Raw genomic sequence first — 13,791 nt, 5'->3', positions numbered from 1 at the left:
CACAGTCTCTCTCACAGGTGGGGCGTTGAGGGAAGGGGTGGGTGGGACTGGTTTGCCGCACATTGTTTCCGTTGCCTGTGCTTGTTTTCTGCATGCTCTCGGTGACAAGACTCGAGGTGCTCAGCGCCCTGCTGGATGCGCTTCCTCCACTTAGGGCAGTCTTTGGCCAGGGTCTCCCAGGTGTCAGTGGGGATGTTGCACTTTATCAGGGAGGCTCTGAGGGTGTCCTTGTAACGTTTCTGCTGCCCATCTTTGGCTCATTTGCTGTGAAGGAGTTCCGAGTAGAGCGCTTGCTTTTGGAGTCTCGTGTCTGGCATGTGAACTATGTGGCATGCTCTCGGCGACGAGATTCTCAACCATAGCACAGGTGAGTAACAAGGATTTTCGGAGAGTCGCAGGACATTGATGTGCTAATATATGTTGCACTGTGGAGGGCTTGGAAGTATGTCTACACCTGGGACTGTCCACACAAGTTTCCAATTTAAATTATGCTCCCAGAGGAGGCAGGGAATATTGGACTGTGCATTACCCAGTCTGTCTTGATGTGAAAAAAGCAATGATTGTGAACTGGCATCAATTCGAATGCCCTTATTTACTTAGACTCGACTGGCATAAATGGTGATGACAACGGTAATCGCTTCAGTAAACCAAACATTTTGTTAAACACACACAGCATGCATTATACAAACTTGGACAGTAATGACTTGGTTAGGACACAGGCTTTACTTCTCGTACAACCAAGGACGATGGAACGTGCTGCCGTGGGATGCTGGGCCTGCTCGGCTGGCCGCCCTCTCTTCTGTCTCCCTCAAAGTCATCTTCTCCATGTGATGAGCAATCTCAAAGTTACCTTTCTTCAATACGCAATCATCACATTCCTCATTGATGGCTGTCTGGAGCTTTGCCTTGTTCAGTTGATGATTGAATTATCGTGTTCAAATCTCATGACCTAGTCCCATCTCCTCTGGCCTTTGTGATTGCGTTTCTCAGACAGAAAACATTGACGAATGAACACAACTACAGTAGACGACTCTATAAGGCCATTAACAAATCTGGCCTTAAAGATCGTGTCTTTGTGACCTACAAACAGAAAACATTGACTAACGAACACGATTATAATTGTTGATTCAGTGAAGTCATTAACAAGACTGGGCTTGGTGATCGTGTCGTTGTGTCCTACAGACAGAAAGCAGTGACTAACAAGCACATTTATAATAGTTGAAGTAAAGCCATGAACAAGACTGGCCTTTGTGACCATTGATTCAGTGAAGCTATTAAACCCTCTACACTGCCCTCATACTCATAACAGACGTCATGTTACTGCTTTAACAGAAATTTGTCTTTTGTGCTTGATTGTAGATTATTACAGCTATCCTACAATATTGATGCTGATATTTTCTTGTAACTAATTACTATATTTGATATGTGAACTCCTTGGGACAACAGCACTTATATGTGCAGCTTCACTCTTGCATGTAATCAACACAGATGTTTTTTGTTTAAAATATATATTATCTGCCCAGCACTGTAATTTTCTTTCTTGTGGTTCCCATGTGCCATAAATTGGATGCCAGCCAGCCATTTGTCATAGATACTGCAAAGCCTCCCCTTCTGTCTGTTCCTGCATGTGTCACTCACTCTTTTCCCATATGGTCTAACCATCCAAGAGATCTTTTCCCATTCCATCACCAAGGGCACATATCCTGTCTGTTAGTCTTAAAATTAGATATCACTAACTCTTTAAGATGAATAAATTTGTTCCTTCCATGGCTATATAACTGCACGTTATCTCTCCTAAATGGCTCACTTTGTGAATGGTGGTGTATCATGGAGCTATACAGAATTAAAGGTCAGATGTTTGTTTTATTCCTGGTCTGTGCTGATAGTTGATCTCAGCTAGGGTGGAAATGGAGATGGCCACAATTGGCTTCAGAGCCTCTGGATTAGAGCGGTGAAAACTAACTAGTGCAATGACTGAATCACTACATCTTAATTTCCTCCATATCCTTCAATAGGATAATGGGGGATGGGGCAGGGATGAAACAATTAAAGAAATATCATTTCTTGTGAGTATAATGAATGATTATCATCTTTTACCTTTTTGAAAGTCCACCTATGGTCCTTCTGTATGTATCAATATTCTTATCATAGAATGGTTACAGCTCAGAAGGAGGCCATTTGGCCTGTTGAGCCTGTGCCATGCCGTGCCCATCTTGGCTTCACTATTTGCTCTACCCTCCAGTGGAGCTTCCACATCACCTGCATTTCTAAAGCTGACTCCAAGGGGCTCTGGTTCCTCTTTTGTACCTTTTTTTTATTTTGCCCCTTTACCCGCTCTTGAGGGCTGATTCTGGATTTGGGCCTGGCATATAGCACTAGCTGGAAAATGGTGCGCCTGCAGACCCTGATTTTTCTGTCTCATGATTTTTAAATGCACGGAAAGTTGGGCACTGCAAACCCACAATGTCCTGACTGATACTTCCAGCAGGTGCCCCTCCTTGCCAGGAATGCCCGACTGTGAAATCAATATTGTTTCTGCAATGGATTATCCAAAACTGCACATAGCATGCACAATTCTGCAATCTGGTGGGGAGCAGCACTGACTGGAAGCACATCTCGGAAAATTATGAGCGATACACCCACGATTGTCTAAGATCCACTCCCTGCTGAAAGCATGGAACTACCGTGTAATATTCCAGCTATAACTTAATTCCCTATAAAGCCAAAGTCTGCCTGAGATTCAAATACTATCCATTCTGGGAAAGCAGTTCAAGCTTCTGCTTTCTCTCTCTCTCTCTCTCTCTCTCTCTTCTCTCTACTCTCTATTCTTGGATACTACTATAATCATCAGTGCTGCTTTGAACTTGCTTTGTTTCTTTTAAGCCCCAGTTATTCTGTCTTTCAATCTCTTCCTTCTCTCTACATCCTCACTGTTGAAATTGTCACCATCTCTTATTCTAACTCATTCTTTCATGGGACTTTAAAAATAAACTATTTGTCTTCGATAATCTACAGCCTTTTCTTTTCCTGAGTGGCTCGTGTTCTGTGCCATAAACTTTAGCCCGTTGGCTTGGTTTTCCAATTAAAGAGTTCCTATTCCTTGATCGCTATCCAATAACTTCTGTGAGCAAGTGTATGCGGGTGGGCATCAGATGAGAAGCGGTTTGGTCCCAGCCTCTTGGCTTTATTGGTGACTATCTTTATATTTATGGCCTCTAGTTCTAATCTCGCCTGCAAGTGAGAACATCTTCTACTTCTACCCTATCCAACCCTTCCACCTTAAAGACCTCTGTCAAATAACACCTCAGTGTACTCTTTTCTAGAGAAAATAACCTGAGACTGTTCAATCTTTCCTGATGGGTATAAGCTCTCAATTCTGTATGCTGTACTTCTTGCAGTGGTTCAGAAATGAACGGTTTCTTTTAAGTCACGTTTTTAATCGGTTAGCTTTTAAAAATGTCTTTAGTAGCACTGATAAATGTTGCTTATTTTGCAGAAAATATACTTGGTAAGCTTGTTCTGCAAAATGTGCGATTTTTGCTGTTCAATTGTGTTTTCAATATGGCCATTATCTTAGTTCGGTGTTTTTGCCTCTCCAATTAGCTACCAAGCAGTGGAATATATGAGATTGGGGATTGAACCAACCGTGGCTTGCCAGAAGGCTATTGCAAGAATCCAAAAGTATTACCCAAAATTTTTTGGTGCACTTGTCTGTGCCAACAGAACTGGGGGTTATGGTAAGTCTTTAAACCAAAACCTGTCAATAGGATAAGTGTGTAACTGGTTTCTAGAGAGCAAAGTTAAAACTAAACAGAAATAAATGACCTTGTCTTACATTTAACTATAATCAAGCAGAATATCTAGAACATATAGTGAAATTTATATGCATGGGCCTGGAATGCCAAATGTGGCCTTGCCCATGTGGGTACAGTTTTGTATTTGTTAGAGCAAAAAAAGAACAAAAGGGGGAATATAGAAACATCCTGTTTATTGGTCGTCGTCGTCGTCGTTCTTCCCTTGAACGAGGATGACTTGCTTCCTCAAGAGTTCGCCAAATGTTTCAATGACGGACCCAGTGTTCCTGAACTCCAATTGAGGGGGTGGAAATGCCTGTGCGTGGATTTTTTTACGTATGGTGACCGTTGCACATTAGCCACCACACAGGCTCGACAGAGCTAGGCCTTTATCCAATGGCAAGCATTTTGATTAACTGACTCTAGCTCTAATTAAAACTTGCTGTATGACCTGTGCAGAAGTGTAGTGAAACCAATGTGACACCCAGATAGAAACATAGAAACATAGAAAATAGGTGCAGGAGTAGGCCATTCGGCCCTTCTAGCCTGCACCGCCATTCAATGAGTTCATGGCTGAACATTCAACTTCAGTACCCCATTCTTGCTTTCTCGCCATACCCCTTGATCCCCCTAGCAGTAAGGACCTCATCTAACTCCTTTTTGAATATATTTAGTGAATTGGCCTCAACAACTTTCTGTGGTAGAGAATTCCACAGGTTCACCACTCTCTGGGTGAAGAAGTTTCTCCTCACCTCGGTCCTAAATGGCTTACCCCATATCCTTAGACTGTGACCCCTGGTTCTGGACTTCCCCAATATTGGGAACATTCTTCCTGCATCTAACCTGTCTTAAACCCATCAGAATTTTAAACGTTTCTATGAGGTCCCCTCTCATTCTTCTGAACTCCAGTGAATACAAGCCCAGTTGATCCAGTCTTTCTAGATAGATCAGTCCTGCCATCCCGGGAATCAGTCTGGTGAACCTTCGCTGCACTTCCTCAATAGCAAGAATGTCCTTCCTCAGGTTAGGAGACCAAAACTGTACACAATACTCCAGGTGTGGCCTCACCAAGGCCCTGTACAACTGTAGCAACACCTCCCTGCCCCTGTACTCAAATCCCCTCGCTATGAAGGCCAACATGCTATTTGCTTTCTTAACCGCCTGCTGTACCTGCATGCCAACCTTCAATGACTGATGCACCATGACACCCAGGTCTCGTTGCACCTCCCCTCTTCCTAATCTGTCACCATTCAGATAATAGTCTGTCTCTCTGTTTTTACCACCAAAGTGGATAACCTCACATTTATCCACATTATACTTCATCTGCCATGCATTTGCCCACTCACCTAACCTATCCAAGTCGCTCTGCAGCCTCATGGCATCCTCCTCGCAGCTCACACTGCCACCCAACTTAGTGTCATCCGCAAATTTGGAGATACTACATTTAATCCCCTTGGCTAAATCATTAATGTACAGTGTAAACAGCTGGGGCCCCAGCACAGAACCTTGCGGTACCCCACTAGTCACTGCCTGCCATTCTGAAAAGTACCCATTTACTCCTACTCTTTGCTTCCTGTCTGACAACCAGTTCTCAATCCATGTCAGCACACTACCCCCAATCCCATGTGCTTTAACTTTGCACATTAATCTCTTGTGTGGGACCTTGTCGAAAGCCTTCTGAAAGTCCAAATATACCACATCAACTGGTTCTCCCTTGTCCACTTTACTGGAAACATCCTCAAAAAATTCCAGAAGATTTGTCAAGCATGATTTCTCTTTCACAAATCCATGCTGACTTGGACCTATCATGTCACCTCTTTCCAAATGCGCTGCTATGACAAGCTTAATAATTGATTCCATCATTTTACCCACTACCGATGTCCGGCTGACCGGTCTATAATTCCCTGTTTTCTCTCTCCCTCCTTTTTTAAAAAGTGGGCTTACATTGGCTACCCTCCACTCGATAGGAACTGATCCAGAGTCAATGGAATGTTGGAAAATGACTGTCGATGCATCCGCTATTTCCAAGGCTACCTCCTTAAGTACTCTGGGATGCAGTCCATCAGGCCCTGGGGATTTATCGGCCTTCAATCCCATCAATTTCCCCACTAATAAGGATTTCCCTCAGTTCCTCCTCCTTACTAGACCCTCTGACCCTTTTTATATCCGGAAATAGATTCATGACACCATTACTGATACTAGCTTTTTATTCCACATTTATTTAACAGAGTTTAAATTCCCCAACTCCCGTGGTGGGATTTGAACACACATCTCTGGATCATTAGTCTAAGCCTCGAGATTACTGGTCCAGTAACAGAACCACTACGCCACCATATCAAATTCAAATGGGGGTAATCGTATGGGAATCTGGGTCGAAATAGGGAAGGGGAATGAAGTGGGTACCTAAGGGTCTGAGATGGTCTTGGAGGAGGCAGCCAGGATCTTCGAAAGAAGGCTTAATAGAGTTGAACAGTGGCCAATGAAATTCGCTGTGGACAATGCAAGGCAGTAGATACTAGAAGTAAGAATAAGGACTATGTGTACCAATGGGGATATTGGGAGACCCAAGGATGCTGGTAGACTTGATTGCTCACCACATCCAAACAGTGTGAAGCCGGAAAACACAATGAACAGGATGATGGGATATATTGCCAAATCAGTTGAGTTCAGTTTCCAGAACTCATGCTGAAGCTGTACAGAGTTCTGTTCAGTCTAGAAAAGGTGCCTGGAGTCAGGGTGTTAGACTAATAAGAACCAGCTCGTTGCTAGGGTGAGAAGATGGAAAGGCAGATATACCGGAAGGTGAAGTGGAGGGCCAGTGGCATTCTGCATCCATACCGACTGTGTATCATGTTGGTCGATGACCATTTTGAAAGACGAGTCCAAAGGTTAAAGCTAAAAGGGGACTGAATTCTGATGGTTTGAAAAAAGTGGTTACAAGATTTAAATGATGCTTTTATAAACATTGGAGACTAGATACAGAGAGCCATTAAATTCTGTGACTATTCCAAAATATTTTTAAATATAAATTGTTTTGAAGCAATGTGACTTTTTTTTTTGGGGGGGGTGTGAGAAAATGTTGCATAAATCTAGACTTTGAAACGCATTTAGCAACTTTGAAAGAATTGCAAGGCAAGATTTGACCTTTGTTATCTGGGACTACATGTTGTTTGATTAACTGAATGGCTGCACTGCTGATCTATGGAGATCTGTGGTTATAAAAGTAGCGACTGATAGTAATTTCATGTTGGCAGTTGAGAATTGCTAAACCAGCCAGCTCTAAAGAACTTTGGTGTTAATTGCATTGATGATTAACATTGGCTAAAGAAAGAGAGAACTTTCAATGATGCAGCACCTTACACGACCTCTGGACGTCTCGAAGTGCTTCACTGCCAATTAAGTATTTTTGATGTATAATCACTATTGTGATGTAGGAAACGCGGCAGCAAATTTGCAAACTGCAAGCTCTCTCAAACGGTGGTGAGATAAATGACCAGATTCCTTACAGTGCAGATGTACTGACTGCACTGAGTGCTTTAGGATGTCATGAATGGCACGATATAAATGTTTTTTTTCCCTGTCCCAGCCACAAACTCCGTTCCCTAGCCACTGACTCCATCCCTCTCCCCAACTTCTGTCTGAGGCTGAACCAGACTGTTCGCAACCTTAGTGTCATATTTGACCCTGAAATAAACTTTCGATCACATATCCACGGCATAACTAAGACCGTCTATTTCCACCTCTGTAACATTGCCTGTCTCCGCACTAGCCTCAGCTCATCCATGCCTTTGTTACCGCTAGACTTAACTATTCCAACTGAACCTTGTAGCTGGCCTCCCACACTCTATCCTACGTAAACTAGAGATGATCCAAATCCAAAGCTCGGCTGCTCGTGTCGTAACTCTCACTAGGTCCCACTCGCCCATCACCCCTGTGCTCGCTGACCTACATTGGCTTCCGGTTAAGCAATGCTTCGATTTCAAAATTCTCATTCTTGTATTCAAATTCCTCCATGGCCTCACCCCTCCTTATTTCTGTAATCTCCTCCAGCCACACAATCTGAGATATCTGCGCTTCTCTAATTCTGCCCTCTTGAGCATCCCTGCTTATAATCGCTCAACCATTGATGGCCGTGCCTTCTGTTGCCTAGGCCCCAAGCCTAAACCTCTCTGCCTCTCTATCTCTCTTTCCTCCTATAAGCTACAAGTTTCAGTACTAATTCTTTGCAAGTAACAGCTTTGTTAGGATTTGCATTAAGCCTTCCAAATCTGTGTTTAATTTGGAACAAAAAGGTTTCTATTTAAGATTGTTTGGACTACTTGGGAGTGTAGTCATTCCCCAGTCGGGGCATTGTTTCAGCTGGCCAAAATACGGTGCATGCTACTGTATTTCTATTTACTTCACTAAAGTGGATATTCCCACCGGTAATCTGAAATGTGATTCTGATCTGATGGGACAGATGCATAATTCAGCACGTGTAGCTCTACATAAAGGAATATTAATGTTCCACCTCTAGAGTAGTGCAGTATTTTTTCCAATAAAGAACTGAAAACCTACTGTAGTTCTTTTACAAAACACATTCATAATAAGATTGAAACACAAGAGAAATACCTGGTAAGAAAAGCTGCTGGAAAAGAAACAGTTTGAATTTGTAACCAGATGGCTAGATTTGTTATGTCTCACGCTTTCCACTACCCGCTGGTAAATATAAGCGTGATGGGAATCTATTACAAACATACAGGTGTTGTTCATTAATGTCTCGCAGCACCACCACAGGATAGAGTATTTAGGATCTGAATATCAAATCCAATATATTTTAAATATCTTTCTGTCCGGTTAATATTTTTGTAACCAATAGGTTTTGTCAAAAGAATGAAGTAGATGCTGGAGTCAGGTTAATAGAGTTGTTGATGGAGAATGGTGTCTTTGGCTGTAGGATATTCTGTTTTTTATTTAAAAATAGAAAAAAAATATCAAGTTGGATTAAATATTCTTCTGGGACATTTTCCCACTTTTTATTAGCTAGTTTGCGTAACAGGTTAAGAGAAGAACGCTCCATTTATCTGATTTCTTTAACGTTGAGCTGTTTAAAAACTAAATAACTCCGTCACAAAACCAGCAATAATGTCACCTGATATTCCATGGCACTATAGAAGTTTTACTCGGTTCTACCTATCATTTAAAAAAATATATATTATTTTATAGGGGCTCTGAAGAGTTTCCATCTTTTTTCAGCACTAACTAACTTTCAAAAACTTAAGAAGTGAAGAAAGTTGCAACTTCAAGGTTAAGGTTTTTAAAATTCATTCCTGGGATGTGGGCGTCACTGGCAAGGCCAGCATTTGTTGCCCGTCTCTAATTGCCCTTGAGCCGACTTCTTGAACTGCTGTTCTTTGTAGCGCTTTGGTACAGCTTGTTAGGCCATTTCATAGCGGGGTTAAGAGTCAATAACATTGCTGTGGGTCTGGAGTCCCATTATAGGCCAGACCGGGTAAGGACAGCAGATTTCCTTCCCGAAAAGGATATTCGTGAACTAGATGGCTTTTTACAACTTTCCTGGTCACCATTACTGACACTAGCTTTTTATTCCATATTTATTTAATTAAGTGAATTTAAATTCCCCAGCTGCTGTGGTGGGATTTGAACTTGTGTCTCTGGATCGTTAGTCCAGGCCTCTGGATTACTAGTCCAGTAGCGTAACCACTATGCCATCATTTCTGTTTTTGCACAGAATGAACCTAGACATGTCTTCCAGAATGTGTGTAGATAAAGTTCTCCAGTATTTTATCCCACAAAGCCCAGTCATATTTTCACTCAACAGTTACATGTTGTTTCCAGTGGGCGTTATAGGCAGCAAAAACAGATTTAATATGTCCAAAGATCCTTAAAGGTGGTAGGAGAGGTTGATAAGGTGGTTAAAAAGGCATACAGAATGCTTTCCTTTATTAGCCGAGGCATAGAATACAAGAGCAAGAAAGTTATGCTCGAACTGTATATAACATTAGTTAGGCCACAGCTTGAGTACTGCAGGTAGTTCTGGTCACCACATTACAGGAAGGATGTGATTGCACTAGAAAGGGTGCAGAGGAGATTTAAGAGGATGTTGCCAGGACTGGTAAACTTTAGCTATGAGGAAAGATTGGATAGGCTGGGGTTGTTTTCCCTGGAACAGAGGAGGCTGAGGGGAGATTTAATTAAGGTGTATAAAATTATGAGGGACCTAGATAGAGTGGACAGGAAAGACCTATTTGCCGTAGCAGAGGGGATCAATAACCAGGGGGCATAGATTTAAAGTAGTTGGTAGATGGATTAGAGGGGAGATGAGGAAATATTTCTTCACCCAGAGGGTGGTGGGAATCTGAAACTCACTGTCTGAAAGGGTGATAGAGGCAGAAACCCTCATCACATTTAAAAGGTACTTGGATGTGCACTTGAAGTGTTGTAACCTACAGAGCTACGGACCTAGTATTGGAATGTGAGATTAAGTTGGGTAACTTTTTAGACCGTCACGGACATGATGGGCCGAATGGCCTCCTTCTGTGTCGCAATTTTTCTGAGGTTTTCACTTGACCATATCGTACTGTTTAACAGGCACTACAAAACACAAGGACGCACCGGGTACCAACGAAGTTGAAGTAGTTGCGCACGCACAGTTTGTGTTTTTTTTCGTTGTTCGCTAATTGAAAAGAAAATATTGTCGCTGTCACAAAGAAAACACTTCCAGATAGAAAGGAGGGGAAGGGGTAGGGAAAACCGAACAGAGCCGTGTCAGGAAAAGAAAATCTGTGCCAGCAAAACTCCGCAAACGTCCATTTTTGTTAATTTTCCCCTCCCTTCCCTTCACACAGAGCCAAACGGATAAATCTCCGCAACCCTTCCCCCACGAGATTTATACTGTAATACTTAAACCAACCCATGACTTTATTATACATTATTATTAAACCAACCCAGAGCTATTACAATGTTATGACACATTAATACTTAAACCACTGTAGATTTATGTGCAGAATGATTCTATGCAGCTTCTGGTTGTTGGCAACAGTCACTCTGAGGGGGGAAAAAACCCATCTGAAGCAACTGCTTTATGCCATTCTTTATATTTTCTTAGCAATGACATTTCTTAATAAATGATGATTGCTAAGTTTGGGGGGCAAAAGTGCTCTTTGGGAAAATGAAACCTTAACATTGAGCAGTGACTATCCAGGACAAATAAAAGCTGAATTATGTAAAGCGTGGAGGCTAAAAGTTAGGGGTTGTCAAAGCAGTTCCACAAAGTACACTCAACGCATGCCTATTGACTGACTGATCAGTAAGCTTTATAACATTTTTGCGTTATTCGTCATATAAGTTGTGTTATAATCAGTACTATTGATTATTAAGGGATGGCAGCTTTTCATCTCGATAAACATTCTGCTACTTTTGAATTTCAGGCAATACTGTTGGAGCCAGAAAGCTCATTATTGCCTCATACAGGTTAGAGTCAGAACTCAATATTATACAGTTACTCCTCAAAAGGACGACTAAAACACTCTTGAAAATGGTTTAAGTGGGGAGACAGCTCTCCAGCTGCTACATCCACTTATACAAATACTTGGAAATTGACTGCTACCTTTTAAAAGAAATATTATTCACTTTTAGTGCGGCATAAAGCTGAAAACCATTCAATCTATTTCACTTGGAACTAGGTACCACTCAAAACCATTAGCAACATTTTAAAGTAAGTGTCAGCTGCTTCAAAATAACAGACCTATTTCTGATGTGCAACTGGGTTCTCCTGAAATTGTTGTCTTTTCTTTCAGGTGCTGCATGCAGCAAATCTCCAGGACTCGATCAGTTCCATTTTATGGCTTACAATCCCTCAAAAGCCTCGGAACAGATAGTGGATTGCATTTAAAGCTGCTGTGATGCATCATTTTCAAGACTTTAAGGACTTGATGAAATTCAAACCGATTGCACTAAAATTGTGAACCTAAATGTCAATTTTAACAAAAATTCCGCTGCAATCTGCTAAATTTAGCACCGAATATTGTTGATAATGTGTTATGAAAATTGAGCCGTATCTGTTTGCTAATTAAGTGCATGTAGATTAAGTTTCTAAGTTTTCAGAGATGTACTGTAAACATTTAGGGAGCTAAATTGGGCTGTGGAGCAGCCATATTTTTAGGCGTTTATGCAGCCATGTAAGGATCGGAAATGGGGTCCAAGATGCTTGCGCAGACGTCTGATGGAAAATGTGCAGGACGCCAAAGCTTGGTAAAGGACAACCAAGAAGTATCTTTTGCCCACGTCTGGAGCAGGTGTTTGACCATTTTCATATGCAAATAAGGGGCCTAACACCTGCTGCTGGTCCCTGTTGCAATTTTAGTTTACGCTGAGGCAGCCAGCACCAGTGCCTCTGGGGGGAAAAAAGATAAATACTTACCATAATCACTGCCGCTCCCAGTCCCGAGATCGCTGATCGACCTCCCAACTCCTCCCCCCGGCCTATAACACTCCCAACTATAACCCCTTACAGTAAGACGACGCCTGTAATCTTCCTACCCAACCCCCGCCACTGCTCCTGACCCTCAACCAATACTCCCAAGGTCTCGGATCTTCCTACGTGATCCGTCAATCATGGATTCCGAGGCTCACCCGTTCTTCCTCCAGATCCCTACGAGCCAACCCATCACTAACCTATTCAGGCTCCTACAGCAGTGACATCTGCATGATGATGAGGCCCAAAATCGTGGACTCCGCGCACCTCACCATTTGAGCGCAGACTGTTGACACTGTGTGGGTGAGCCGTCCAAAAATGGGTGCTCTCGAATTTACATTTTGTGCATGTACGTAGGAACAGTAAGCCATTCAGACCCTCAAGCCTCTTCCATCATTCAATTAAATCATGGTTTATCTGTACGTCAACTCCATTGATCCTCATTTGATCTTTTGTAAGCTGTTTTGAACTTTTACAAAATCCCGTAAGTAATTGGTTAACCTTAAAGTTGTAGCAGCAGCCAATCCTGGGTATGTTTGCAAATACATGAGATCCATTAACCCCTCGAGCCTGTTACACCATTCAGTCAGATAATGCCTGTTCAGTACCTCAACTCCATTTGCCCACCCTAGATCCAAAACCCTTGATTCCTGACCTAACAAAATGTAGTTACAAAGTTTGAGAACCGAAAAGCCACAGTTTCGGATCTTCATCAACGGGGTGATGATGGAACTGAAGACTCAGGTCGGCCTTCTGATTTCTGAGTGCACTGAACTGAGAAATGCAAGACTGTCTCCTTGTGAAAGAATCCCGTGCTGCTTTGCATTGTACTGGGTGCACCATCACATCAGCCCAGTGCAAAGCTTCATTTCACAAGGGTCTGGGACTCCACTGAAATAACTGTTCCAAAATTAAAAACAGAAACTCCATTACACTCACACCAACATTAAAAATTAGCTGCTTGACGAGCAGAGTTCTGGATAATTATATAAACTGGCAGAGAACTGAATGACAGGTGCAATCAAAAATGTGACTTACATCTGCATGTTGCATTTTACAGATTGGAAATGATTGGTTGCAGTATAACAGCACCCATAACGTGCTTGTGTGTTTTATCAATTTGTTAAACAGTGTTGTTTAAATAGCAAGCACTGAGACAGTGATGTAGAGATGTTACTGAACTGGACACTAGCAGTGGAATTAACAGAAAGTTGTAACATTAAATGCAGTTACATTGCAGCTATGGCTATTACACTGCACTGCACTTTTGGAACTGGCGCTATGCTCATTTTCCCTTTAACTCGTGACCTGTCAGCTGTTTTCAATTGTTAAACTGCAAATAAGCAGATCTCCATTTACCACATATGAATAAGATCAGCCGTTTTTCCCATGTCCGTGTAACCTCAGCCCTTGTAACTGAAAACGAAATGATTCAAAATCAGCAGAAAAAGATGGAATAAAATTGTGATTTTAAAAAATCAATTCTTTGTATATAACTGATATTAAAGAGAGTTCAGTTGG

General features: G+C 42.1%; 1 protein-coding gene across 1 annotated transcript in view; it reads left to right on the top strand.

Annotated features, from left to right (window-relative positions):
- Nucleotides 1–13,791, top strand: part of LOC139278221 (N(4)-(Beta-N-acetylglucosaminyl)-L-asparaginase-like) — a 37,691-nt gene extending 23,900 nt beyond the window's left edge. Inside the window, exons 8-9 of the mRNA XM_070896899.1 lie at nt 3,604–3,737; nt 11,594–13,791. Coding sequence (XP_070753000.1) covers nt 3,604–3,737; nt 11,594–11,688 — 229 coding nt within the window. The 3' untranslated portion in view covers nt 11,689–13,791. The remainder of the gene's footprint in view (nt 1–3,603; nt 3,738–11,593) is intronic.

This window comes from Pristiophorus japonicus, chromosome 1 (assembly GCF_044704955.1).
Source record: "Pristiophorus japonicus isolate sPriJap1 chromosome 1, sPriJap1.hap1, whole genome shotgun sequence".
Classification (NCBI taxonomy): domain Eukaryota; kingdom Metazoa; phylum Chordata; class Chondrichthyes; family Pristiophoridae; genus Pristiophorus; species Pristiophorus japonicus.
Note: the sequence above shows the minus strand (reverse complement) of the source record. Positions and strands in the feature narration are given on the sequence as shown.